Source organism: Leptodactylus fuscus, chromosome 1 (genome assembly GCF_031893055.1).
Source record: "Leptodactylus fuscus isolate aLepFus1 chromosome 1, aLepFus1.hap2, whole genome shotgun sequence".
Classification (NCBI taxonomy): domain Eukaryota; kingdom Metazoa; phylum Chordata; class Amphibia; order Anura; family Leptodactylidae; genus Leptodactylus; species Leptodactylus fuscus.
The window spans coordinates 253,724,263-253,738,190 of record NC_134265.1 but is presented as its reverse complement, the minus strand read 5'-3'; the positions used below and the strand labels follow the sequence as shown (position 1 = coordinate 253,738,190).

The 13,928-nt window shown below is 45.4% G+C and overlaps 1 protein-coding gene across 1 annotated transcript in view; it reads left to right on the top strand.

The window, feature by feature from the left end:
- The first annotated feature begins 13,400 nt into the window (after positions 1-13,400).
- Positions 13,401-13,928, top strand: part of LOC142217394 (NACHT, LRR and PYD domains-containing protein 3-like) — an 89,470-nt gene continuing 88,942 nt past the window's right edge. The window contains exon 1 of the mRNA XM_075285624.1: positions 13,401-13,836. Within this exon, the coding sequence (XP_075141725.1) occupies positions 13,772-13,836 (65 nt within the window). The 5' untranslated portion in view covers positions 13,401-13,771. The remainder of the gene's footprint in view (positions 13,837-13,928) is intronic.

Sequence of the window (13,928 nt, the reverse complement as noted above, 5' to 3'; positions counted from 1 at the left end):
CCATAGTGGTCCCTGCACACAGTATTATGTCCCTTAGTGGCCCCTGCACACAGTATTATGCCCCATAGTGGCCCCTGCACACAGTATTATGTCCCTTAGTGGCCCCTGCACATAGTATTATGTCCCATAGTGGCCCCTGCACACAGTATTATGTCCAATAGTGGCTCCTGCACACAGTATTATGCCCCATAGTGGCCCCTGCACACAGTATTATGTCCCTTAATGGCCCCTGCACACAGTATTATCCCCTATAGTGGCCCCTGCACACACTATTATGTCCCTTAGTGGCCTCTGCACACAGTATTATGCCCCATAGTGGCCCCTGCACACAGTATTATGTCCCTTAGTGGCCTCTGCACACAGTATTATGCCCCATAGTGGCCCCTGCACACAGTATTATGTCCCTTAGTGGCCCCTGCAAACAGTATTATGTCCCATAGTGGTCCCTGCACACAGTATTATGTCCCTTAGTGGCCCCTGCACACAGTATTATGCCCCATAGTGGCCCCTGCACACAGTATTATGTCCCTTAGTGGCCCCTGCACATAGTATTATGTCCCATAGTGGCCCCTGCACACAGTATTATGTCCAATAGTGGCTCCTGCACACAGTATTATGCCCCATAGTGGCCCCTGCTCACAGTATTATGCCCCATAGTGGCCCCTGCACACAGTATTATCCCCTATAGTGTCCCCTGCACACAGTATTATGTCCAATAGTGGCCCCTGCACACAGTATTATGCCCCATAGTGGCCCCTGCACACAGTATTATGTCCCTTAGAGGCCCCTGCACACAGTATTATGTCCCATAGTGGCCCCTGCACACAGTATTATCCCACATAGTGGTCCCTGCACACAGTATTATCCCCCATAGTGGCCCCTGCACACAGTATTATGCCCCATAGTGGCCCCTGCACACAGCATTATGTCCCTTAATGGCCCCTGCACACAGTATTATCCCCTATAGTGGCCCCTGCACACAGTATTATGCCCCATAGTGGCCCCTGCACACACTATTATGTCCCTTAGTGGCCTCTGCACACAGTATTATGTCCCTTAGTGGCCTCTGCACACAGTATTATGTCCCTTAGTGGCCCCTGCACACAGTATTATGTCCCTTAGTGGCCTCTGCACACAGTATTATGTCCCTTAGTGGCCTCTGCACACAGTATTATGTCCCTTAGTGGCCCCTGCACACAGTATTATGTCCCTTAGTGGCCCCTGCACACAGTATTATGTCCCTTAGTGGCCCCTGCACACAGTATTATCCCCTATAGTGGCCCCTGCACACAGTATTATGCCCCATAGTGGCCCCTGCACACAGTATTATGTCCCTTAGTGGCCTCTGCACACAGTATTATCCCCAATAGTGTCTGTCATGTGTATTACAGCTTATTAACTCCATGTGCCTCATAATAACAGCAGTTAACCCCATCATGTCCCTCACATTAACCCCCTGTGTCCTCACATAAGAGTTACTGATATGTAAGACATATGGAGGTAATGATTATTACATTAAATAGTATTAAGGCACTTTATTATTACCTCCAAATATCTCAAATATCAGTAACCCTTATATGGGGCACACGAGGGTTAATGTCAGGGACATGATGGGGTTAATTGCTATCAATGTGAGACACATGGAGTTACTAACACTAAATTAATAACCCCAAATGCCTTACATTAATAGGAATAGTAACCCCCCTCCCCCCTCCAGCATGTACCTGGTGAATTTTACTTTCTCTTTGCAGTACGTAGCTTCCTCTCCTCCTCCTCCTCTTCTTTGCAGGGTCCGGGCAGCAGCCTTATGCTGCACAGCGATTAGCTCCGCCCCCTGGGCTTTCCTCACTAGCAGGAGAAGAGGGACGCTGCCTCCTCTTAGTATATGCAGGTCCCGAAGTACTACTAGGAAGTACTAATAGTCCCCTAACCATCCCGATCAGCACTTGATCATGCAGATCGGGCCCCTGCCCATGCTTTTTCTTAAATAAAACTAGCAGCTATTTATAGTCGGGGCCTGGGGCCCACCGGGGGATTCCCCGTTGCTCCGGCGGGCCAGTCCAACCCTGTCTGCATTTGGTAATCCTCCGTTCGAGGAGTCCGCATGGGACCTCCCAAACGCACTACTGAATGCATTGGCAAGCGGTGAACACTGAAAATACATGGACCCCATAGGCTAGAATGGGATTGGTGTGCTTTCCGCACGAGTCATGCAGAGAGGAAAGTATATCGTGAAGTACTTTTCTGTCTGCACGTTCTGTGCGGAAAGCACACAGACCCCATTATAGTCTATGGAGTCCGTGTGCTTTCATAAGCTCACTGCTTGCCAATATGTTTGGTAGTCCGTTCGGGGGGTCCCCATGCGGACTCCCCGAACAGATTACTGATCGCAGATGTGAACCAGTCCTCACCTATCCTACCAGGATCCTCTCATGTGGACGCCTGACTCACTGCCATCTTGCCTATGTAGAGAGAGGAATCTTAGTGCAAGAATTCCATCGACAGTATTACTACCTCAGAAGAGAGTTAGCAGAGAGAGCGGATCAGGCGAGAATAGACCAAGCACATACCTCCCAACCGTCCCGGAGTCCGCAGGACATTCACGGATTCGGTGTCCTGTCCCGCGGCCCCAGTCAACTCCAGAGGACGCCGATGAGTTGAAAACATAAGCGAGTAAAACAGGAGCTTTCACAGCTCAACTCCTGCCTTACCACTGCGCTCCAGCTTCTGCATGTACAGGCGCGATGAGATGACGTCACATCACGCCTACAACTATGTGAGTGACCACGGAGAGAGCGGCAGGGGAGCGTTGGAGGGTGAGTATAAGTATTTTTGTGTGTTAAACATTGAGGGCAGGGGGAGGGCAACACGGTGGCCCAGTGGTTAGCACTGCCGCCCTGCAGCGATGGAGTCCTGGGTTTGAATCCTGCCAGGAACAACATCTGCAAGGAGTTTGTATGTTCTCCCTGTGTTTGCGTGGATTTCCTCCCATTCCACAAAAGACACACTGATAGGAGAAAAAAAACAAGTACATTGTGATCCCTATATGGGGCTCACAATCTACAAAAAAAAACAAAACAAAAAACAAAACATTGAGGGGAACATAATGAAGGGGGCCTATGAAACATGGGCTCAAATTAAGAGGGGGAGAACGGCATGAAACGAACTGTGGGCAGAGATGGGGGGACATGAAACTGGGGATAGAGATGGGAGAACATGAATCTGTGGGCTGAGATGGAGGGGGGACATGAAACCATGGGCAGAGATGGAGAGGGGGACATGAAACTGTGGGCAGAGATGGGGGGATATGAAACTGGGCAGAGATGGGGGGACATGAAGCTGGGTAGAGATGGGGGGGACATGAAACTGTGGGCAAAGATGGGGGGACATGAAACTGGGCAGAGATGGGAGGACATGAAACTGGACAGAGATGAGGGGACATGAAACTGTGGGCAGAGATGGGGGGACATGAAACTGGGCAGAGATGGGGGACATGAAATTGGGGGCAGAGATGGGAGGTATGCAAGCATTCCTAGGAGTTTAGAGATGTAGGGGAGGTTTGGGGCCCACAATCTACAAAAAAAACCCAAAACCAAAAAACAAAACATTGAGGGGAACATAATGAAGGGGGCCTATGAAACTGGGGGCAGATGAAGGGGGGGGAACGACATGAAACTAACTGTGGGCAGAGATGGAGGGGGGACATGAAACTGGGGCTGAGATGGAGGGGGGACATGAAACTATGGGAAGAGATGGAGGGGGACATAAAACTGGAGGCAGAGATGGAGGGGGGGACATGAAACTGTAGGCAGAGATGGAGGGGGGACATGAAACTGGGGGCAGAGATGGAGGGGGGCATGAAACTGTGGGCAGAGATGGAGGGGGACATGAAACTGGGCAGAGATGGGGGGGACATGAAACTGTGGGCAGAGATGGGAGGACATGAAACTGGGCAGAGATGGGGGGACATGAAACTGGGCAGAGATGAGGGGGACATGAAACTGTGGGCAGAGATGGGGGGACATGAAACTGGGCAGAGATGGGGGACATGAAATTGGGGGCAGAGATGGGAGGTATGCAAGCATTCCTAGGAGTTTAGAGATGTAGGGGAGGTTTGAGATGGGTTGGTAGTTATCAGCATGAGAAGGGTAGAAGGAGGGTTTTCTCAGAAATGGGGTTATAGTTGAAGGAGGAGGGAAAGAGAGAGCTTAACAATTTTTAGTAAGGTAAGTAGTAACAAATCCTGCTGCTTCCCATTGGTAGATCCCCAACCACAGCTCGCCACCAGTCAAGGACCCTTTTATTGTGACCCTTTTTCTGTAGCAGCTGTTACCAGTTTCCCCTCTGGGATGCCCCATACAACTGTGCAGCCCATTTATCCTGTTTCTGAATCCATGTGCCTTAGGCCGGGTTCACACGGAGTTAGGCCGGGTTCACACGGAGTTACGTGCCGCGAGATTTGGCACGTAGACGCCGCGTGACCCTTTGCGTGCCGTACACGCTCCCATTCATTTCAATGGGAGCGGGGAGCGTATGCGCCGCGCTAGTTTGCGGCCGTGCATTTATTCACGGCCGCAAACTAGCGCGGCGCATACGCTCCCCGCTCCCATTGAAATGAATGGGAGCGTGTACGGCACGCAAAGGGTCACGCGGCGTCTACGTGCCAAATCTCGCGGCACGTAACTCCGTGTGAACCCGGCCTTACTGTTTTGTTCTATTTCTGAACGGACACTGCCACCTAGTGGCCAATGTGGTTATATGTATTCGTAACACAGCTCTGGCTCTCCAAACTCTTTATACATAAACGCAAATATACTCACATCATCCAATAAAAACTACATTAAAAGCCACCCTAAAGTAATCCACGGTCTTGGGGGTCCCTTGCAAATTTGTTCTCACTCTATACAGTGAAAGAACTAATAATTTGACCCCTTGCTGATTTTGTAAGTTTGCCCACTGACAAAGACGTGAACAGTCTACAACTTTAAGGGTAGGTTAATTTTAACAGTGGGAAACAACCTACAATTGTTACTGTATATCTTAGGTAAATAACCACACCTCATTCCTACTAAAGACCAAATATGTAAACCTACACGGAATGAGTACAATAAACTAAGAATCACCACAGTAAACTTACTTTTATAAAAATACCAGTAAAATACCCGTGGCTTCACTCGCGGAAAATATGTTCAATTATTGGTTATGCTAAAGTAAAACTTTCAGGGTCACAGTGAAATTGACATTTTCAAAGTGCTACAGTAAATCTTATTTTCCACTTAAATTTTTTATCATTTTGGCATTTTCCTAATTTGTCATAACATTGATGTGGACAATTTTTTTTTTAAATTTCAATATTTTTATTGATTTTACATATTCAATACATATTATATAGTATAAACTATTACAGCTATTTTTTATACAATTTTTTTTTAATCAAAAATTTAAATTTCTGCCCCTTACACAAACATACTGTATAAAACCTTTACACCCAATTAACGACATAGTGCAACCCTTCCCCCTCCCTCCAGTGTAATCTCTAAGTAGTTCACGGACCAAAGAGTAAAATAGGTTTACAGTTATACAACTATCTATTGTAGTTGCTTTTTGGTAAACAATGTTTCCGGGTTTTACCTTCAGGTGCATACTGTATATAAAAAGATTTTTGGGGATACCCACTATAGAGCAAGCAACAGACAACTGTCCATGTGAAATACAAAGGGCTCTACAAATTAATGCCAGCTACTTTAAAGGGGTATTCCCACGTCGCATACTCACCAGTCTTCACTGCTGTAAAATCTTCTTTCTTCCTGGTTTCTTGCATCATTTGGTGGGCGGGGTTTCACATGCAACCTGCCATTTAGCCACACCCCCAAATTAGTATGTAGCTCCGCCCACCCATAGTGGACTATGAGGTACAGGCAGGAGCAGCTCCATTCTGTGTTACATACAGAGACTACCTGTCTCTGCCATAATGGACACAATTGAATTAGCTAGCCTGATAACTGGGAGAACAGAAGAAATGCAAGCAGCTCCTCTCCCCTATCTGAAAGCAGGACCTAGGTCACATGGTGTAGACACAGGAATAGCTAGATACACAGTCTGGTTCCCTTGCACTTAGCCCCTCCTCCCTCCCCCCTGAGAGCAGCAGATACATCACTTGACTTTTGAGCAGATAAGTCAAGGGCTGTCAACAATGAATTGAGTAAAGTAAGATAGTGGACAAACAAAGCAGTTTTACTGAAGCAGTGTATTTAGGAAAAGTCTTACATCCACATTAACATGCAGTATAGATAGGATCCTTGTGATGGGACAACCCCTTTAAGTGATTGACCTTGTACTTTGTTTATAGTAATAGCAAATGCAAGTCATGTCGCTTGGTAGCAAAGGAATACGCCGAATGAAAACATTTGCTCCCTTAGAGTTTCCCATAAGAATAGCGGCTTCAATAACATTAGGCATGAGACTCTTAATGCACAATCTTGTGCCGTTACACATTTTTGGTGGGTCAATGTTCCGAAGCAAAATCATTGTGGCTCCTATTTTTAAAGTGAGCTTATGCGGTGACATACCAGGAGGCTCCAAAGAATTCAGGAACTCCAATGGATACATTATGGCTTGTTCACTCTCCATGACTAATTCTCTGAATTAGTAGATTTATGGAGCTGACACTATCATTTTTAGGTGCTAGGATTGCACGTTCATACCTCCCAACCGTCCCGATTTCCGCGGGACATTCATGATTTCGGTGACGTGATCCCGGTTGGAGGGGGGTATGTGCCAATTTCAACTCAGATCTGTGTCCAGAGGACGCAGATCTGAGTTGAACACATACGCGGCTGAAGCAAGGAGCTGTCACAGGTCAGCTCCTTGCTTCGCCGATGCACGCTACCTACTGGCTGTGTAGACGCGATGTGACGTCATCACATCGCGTCTACAACTGTGTCAGCAAGAGAGAGAGGCGCGCAGAGAGCGGCGAGGAAGCAAAGGAGAAGGTAAGTGTAATGTGTACACTAAGGTGGAACGTGAAACTGGGGGCAGATGAAGGAGAGGACAACATGACACTGGGAGCAGAGATGTGGGGACATGAATCTGGGGGCAGAGATGTGGGGACATGAATCTGGGGGCAGAGATGTGGGGACATGAATCTGGGGGCAGAGATGGGGGGGACTTGAATCTGGGGTCAGAGATGGAGAGGACATGAATCTGGGGGCAGAGATGGAGGGACATGAATCTGGGGGCAGAGATGGAGGGGACATGAATCTGGGGATAGAGATGGAGGTGACATGAATCTGGGGGCAGAGATGGGGGACATGAATCTGGGGACAGAGATGGGGGGACATGAATCTGGGGGCAGAGATGGAGGGGACATGAATCTGGGAGCAGAGATGGAGGGGACATGAATCTGGGTGGGTGGGGGTAAATCTGCCACGGCGCGCTACGCGCGCCGCACATTTTTCCCTTCTTTCGGTTCTTTAAAAGTTGGGAGGTATGCACGTTCAAAAAGTCACTGATGGTTGTTAAAATTGTCACAAATATCGGGGAAAACTTGGTCAATAAGCTCTATTACCGAAGATGTCATTTCACAAAAATATTCCGGAAAGGAAATGAGACCAGTAGTGGAATCAGTAGGGAATCTGTCATTTCCAAGACATAGTAGTTGGTGTGTAAATTTGTCCGCAGTTATATTTCCCATCAAATGAACCTACATATTAGCAGTAAGAGTTTGCTTCTGAACGTGTATCGCAGATAAGAAGATTTTAGACAGGCATTCAGCTTATCTGCCGGTGTTGCTCCATTAAGAACAGGTAACGTCTGGCAGAAGTCACATGCAAAAATTACAACAATTCCCCTTATTAAACAATCGGTTCCCCACAGATCTTTCAAGGTGCGATCAAGGGCCTCGACTGCTTTTTTGTGCGCCATGGTACATTCATACCCAACAATTACTTTGCAAGTTTGTAATACCTTAGCTCTCCCAGAGCCCTTAGGCTGGGTTCAGACAGGTTTTTTTTTACTGGATTTTGACGCGGAGGCCGCCTCAGTCGGGTCCAAAAATCGGCTAGCCGTGACTGGATTCTGGTGCAGTGCATACAGTGCACCAGTATCCAGTCATGGCATTCCGCTCTGGATTAGGCCCAAATGAATGGGAGGCGGAATGAGATTCCGCGTCAAAATCTGGACCAAAGAACCCCGTCTGAACCTAGCCTAAGTGATATTACAGATAGGAGTTTCTGACAATGCTTGATTAAAGGGCAATCCTAGTGCTGAATAAGCCGTGCGCCCTCCATCTAAAAGAGTGGCCACAATCCCAGATGATGTAACAGCCAAGGTAATGTCATTGTTCAAGCGAATGTCTGTAAGCAGCAAATTAATTAAAATTTTTTTACCAAAACCTCCTGGTGCATCTAGGAAAAATAGTCCCCCATTTCCATTCGATAAGTGAGCCATAATTGCCAAAATTCAAAGCTTTGTGCACAAAGAAACCTATGGAACTGCCAAATCCATGGGCCAAAGGCCCATGAAAAATACAGTACTGTACAAACAGCCGCTAAGGATACATGACGTGTTTTGTCAGTGCGTGTCGTGTGTGTGTGCACACGTGTGATCCGTGTGTATATGTATGCATGTATGTGCACGTGATCCATGTGTTTGTACGTGCGCAGTGCCAGTGTCCATCTGTGCGGTAGTTGTGTATGAGTACACAGGTGCTCTATTTGTCCGTGTGCATAGTGTGCATTCATTTGAGTGTGTTTGCGTGCGTGTGTGGTCCTTGTGCCTGCGTGCGCGTGTGTATGTACATGTGTGTGCATGTGTATATGTGTGTGTGTGGTGTGCATGTGGTATTTATGGGGTGGTGTTGTGGTGTTTGTGGGGTGGTGCTTGTGTTGTGTGTGTCTACAGTGATCTGGTGTTTGTGTGGCGTTGTACTTGTGGGTATGTGTATGTGTGCTGTCTGTGTGATGATTATATGGTGTTTGTGAAATGTTTGTGTGTTGTGTGTGGTGGTGCGGCCCCTTTAGCAGCGACTCTTTGGCGCCGTCGCTATAATCCGTCCCTGTCAGTCACAACTGTTGTTTTTCCCTCAGCACTTTCACTTTCATTTTTCCCCATTATAAGTATAGGGCCTAACTTTGGGGGCCCCAATATCATGACGGGGGGACGCTAGCGAGATGTAACATGCACGGTATTCTGCTTCTGTGTGTGGAGAGGGGGCGTGCCAAATTTCATCCAAATTGGGCAAGAACTGTAGAGCAGACTACTACAGATTTTGAGTTTTATATACTGTATATAGATAATATAATCTTCAAGACAAGGAAAAAGTTGTTAAAAAATATATGAAAAACAACGGAAAAAGAGGCAAGGTCACAGTGTCCCATGTGAAATAAGACATATAAATATACGTCAGAATAGATGTCATATATAAAACCTACGTATAGGTGCCCATACTGACAATGAACATAGAGTACTAATGAAAGGCCCCCAGAGTGTTTAACGTGGGGGGGCACATGGTGTCACTGCCCCCAGGGAATTTTTGGTGCTGTTATTTGAGTTTATTTTTAAATATTAATATTCGGTTTTTATTGGTTGAGTCTAATTAAGCTCTCTCCTATTTTCTGAGGTAACTTAAAGAAATGGTGCTTGCCACTGGGGTCAAGCTAGGTCAGCTGTGCCTAGCACGAGCAGGTTCTAGAAATTTCCAGCTGTTCTGCCTGTCAACGGGACATCAGCTGATTGGATGCCAGATGTTTTGCCCAGTAACCAGTTAAGCAGCTGATTGGACAGCTGTTTATGGCGGGAGAATTTTTGAACATAAAAGACGGCTCAGCTGGTGAGATGCGTCAGTCTTGAAGAAAAACAGCTGGGGATTCAAGTCAGCGCCCGCCCTCCCTCCCGAATTCTAAATTTCAAGACTGTCGCGAAGTTTTATTAGAGGGGGTTTTAGTCACCCAGATATTTCTGGGTGGACTTGAATGGTCAGAATTTGTGTACATCGTTTACAGTTGGTTTTATTTTATTCATTGATTGATTTATTATAAAATTGGTTATTTATCTGAATTATTTGATAATTTATTTGATTTTATATTTATTGGATTATTTATCTTCTATTATTATTTAACCCCGAAAATAAAACATTGCGGCCTATTTTATTTCCACAAAGCAGTTGTCGTGTCTTTATTTATTTATTTATTTGATAAAGTTTATATGTGGTATTGGTTATTATGCAGTATGTGGTTGTGTGCCTGTGGGTCATGTGACACCATGCAGACTGAATACAGTTATTTATACATCAGCAGAGATAAATATATGTCAGAATAAATAACAATCAATAACATATGTAATATCTACACACTTGGATAAAATTGTTGGTACCCCTCGTTTAATGAAAGAAAAACCCACAATGGTTACAGAAATAACTTGAATCTGACAAAAGTAATTTGCCAAACTACATGTTGACAAGCCACAAAGCTTCTGGGACAATATCCTATGGAACTGAACTATTTGTCAAGGCACATCAGCTCTATGTTCACAGACAGAAAAATGAAGCATATCTTGAAAAGAACACTGTCCCTACTGTGAACCATGGCGGAGGCTCTGTCATGTTCTGGCACTGCATTGTTGCATCTGGCACAAGGTGTCTTGAATCTGTGCAGGGTACAATGAAATCTCACGCTATCAAGGGATTCTAGAGAGAAATGTGCTGCTCAGTGTCAGAAAGCTTCATCTCAGTCACAGGTCATGGGTCTTGCAACAGGATAATGATCCAAAACACAGCTAAAAACACCCAAAAATGGCTAAGAGGAAAACATTGAACTATTCTGAAGTGGCCTTCTATGAGCCCTGACCTAAATCTTATTGAGCATCTTTGGAAGGAGCTGAAACATGCTGTGTGGAAAAGGCACCCTTCATACCAGAGACAACTGGAGCAGTTTGCTCATGAGGAGTGGGCCAAAATTCCTGCTGAGAGGTGCAGAAGTCTCAGTGACACTTACAGGAATGATTTGATTGCAGTGATTGCCTCAAAAGGTTGTGCAACAAAATATTAAAGAGGACCTTTCACCACTTTTGGGCACATGCAGTGTTATATACAGCCAGAAAGCCGACAGTGCGCTGATTTCAGCGCACTGTCGTCTTTCCCGATCTGTGCCCGGTGTAAAGAGCTTACGGTGCCGGTACCGTAGTGCTCTATGGTCAGAAGGGCGTTTCTGACCATTAGCCAGGAACGTCCTTCTGCCTCGCGGCGCCTATCGCGCTGTACTGTGTGAGCGGGGAGGAACGCCCCCCTCCCGCTCCTGATAATGCTCGTCTATGGACGAGCTGTGTGAGCAGAGGGAGGGGGCGTTCCTCCCGGCTCCACAGTACAGCGCGATTGGAGCCGCGAGGCAGAAGGACGTCTCTGGCTAATGGTCAGAAACGCCCTTCTGACCATAGAGCACTACGGTACCGGCACCGTAAGCTCTTTACACCGGGCACAGATCGGGAAAGCCGACAGTGCGCTGAACTCAGCGCACTGTCGGCTTTCTGGCAGTATATAACACTGCATGTGCCCAAAAGTGGTGAAAGGTCCTCTTTAAGTTAAGGGAACCATTTCTGTCCAGGCCTATTTCATGAGTTTTATTTAAAAAAAAAAAAAAAAATCTGAAGCAAAAAGCAATGGAAATACCAAATGCCATACTATTTCCCCAGTACCTCCTGTGATTGGGAAGGCAGGGTTCACTTCTGGTGTCTTTTCCCTTGTAGGCTGTAAATCTGGGGTGTCCCCTGATATACGCTCATACAGCTTATTCCCTTCCTGCTGCAGCCAGGAACATTAAACTGTGGAGTTAGCCGGTGGGAGGGACATTAAACTATGGGAGCAACTGGACAGAATATTAAACTAGGGGCAACTAAAGGGGGACATTAAACTGGCGCAGATGGAGAGGGACAGTAAACTGTGGATATTAATGTCCCCCTCTATTTGCCCCAGTTTAATATCACTCTCCAGCTGTCCCCACAGTTTAATGTCTCCCTCTAGTTGTACCCAGTTTAACGTCCTCCTCCAGTTGCCCCCATTTTAATGTTCTCCTCCAGCTACTCCCCGGGTTTAATGTCCCCCTCCATCTGCCCCCAGTTTAATGTCTTTCTTCATCTGATCCCACAGTTTAATGTCCCTTTTATCTGTCCCCAAAGTTTAATGTCCTCCTCTATCTGCCCCCAAAGTTTAATGTTCCCCTCAAATGCCCCCCAGTTTAATGTTACACTTTATATGCCCCCCAGTTTAATGTCCCCCTCATATACCCCCCAGTTTAATGTCCCCTCACATGCCCCCCAGTTTACTTCCCTCTTCCATCTGTCCCCACATTTTAATTTCCCTTATATTTGTCCTCAAAGTGTATTGCCCCACCCTCCATCTACCTCCACAGTTTAATGGCTCTCTTCATCTGCCAACATTTAGCATAATACAGTGTAATATAATTCAGTCTATGGGACTTGAAATCAAATGATTGCAGGTTCAAGCACCCTAGGGGCTAATAAAATAGTAAAAAAAAAGTTTAAAAAAACATAAGAGGTCAAACGGGAAAAATTGTGGGAAAAATTGCATCGCCACTGCAGTTTTTCCTACAGTGCTTTTTTTCACATGGGGTCTTAGCCTGAAAGGGGGGCATATTTAACCTGAAGTTTCTAGGGTACCAAAACACCTTTATTGGCTCTCTTTATATTACCATGCACCGCCATTTGGTGAAAAAGTAAGTAATATATCTGTGTAACGAACTATTCAGATGAGAAAAGGGAAATCTACAGTATTAATATTTTATTTTAATATTTTAATATTAATATTTTATTTTTATAGACGATTATGATGGTTGCCAACAAATTTGAGTATTTAAATCCTGCTCGGAAACCAGGTGTAGACCACTATGTTTACGGGAAGAGTTCCTTTATGGCAAGAGTTTGCCCAGTATAAGCTAATTTTGCATTAATATTCTCAAAATTTTGGGCAATGATAGTAAATGTCGGACTTTTTTTGCAAGCATATATCATATGAGTGAACTGGTCTGTCCTGTCTGCAGTCACAAAGTAAATGAGATTTTTTATTAATTCTACCTTCAAAAATGCTGAGTTTTTCCCTATAGATTTGGCAGAGAAGGTAAAAATGAAATACACAGCAGAAAGTCAGCGAAATACTCAAGTATTTTTGCTGCATTATTTACCGCTGTGTTTTTTCTGCAGGATTTTCTAGCTGCATTTCTGCAACATGTTGCCTTAGGATGAGTGTAACAAGGTGCATAGTCTACAGTACACAAACTGACATTGCCAGTAGATTTCCACACTTCCTCACTTGGCATTCCTCTGCCCATGACTCACATACTCCCATGTGTTTTCACTGCTCTATTTCTAGATGCAGAAATGAGATTGAGACTGTTCCGCTTAGACTGAGACAGTCACATTGTTGTGTTTTACGTTTAAGTGAGCAGGCTGAATTCTGTATTCCAGCATGTAAGTTTGCTAGTCAAGGAAAACATGTGGATTATATAGGGAATTGCTGATTCATTGCTGTGAATTCCAACGTAGGCTGGGGTGTGTCAGGTGAACAGCGACAAGGAGTGTGACTTGTTGGAAAGGGTAGTGACACAGAGGAAGAGGAATTCTTGTCTTTAAAATCCCCGAACTTCTCTAATCTGCAGCCCAGGACCATGGATTCCACATATTGAACATTACTTCAAGAAATTGTAAGAATGTAGAAGCATCAGCAGAAAGATGACAAGTGACTAGCGCCTATACAAGATCATAAATGGGTGAGGAGATGGTGACCGCTGAAGAGGGTAGCACTGTTATGAACATCTTGGAGAAAAAAAGGTACGGTGACAAAATCTATGATTTTTTTATATGTAGTTCTGGTTGAAAGTGTGACATTTTATATTGGCTAGAAACATTTGGTATAATTAAAA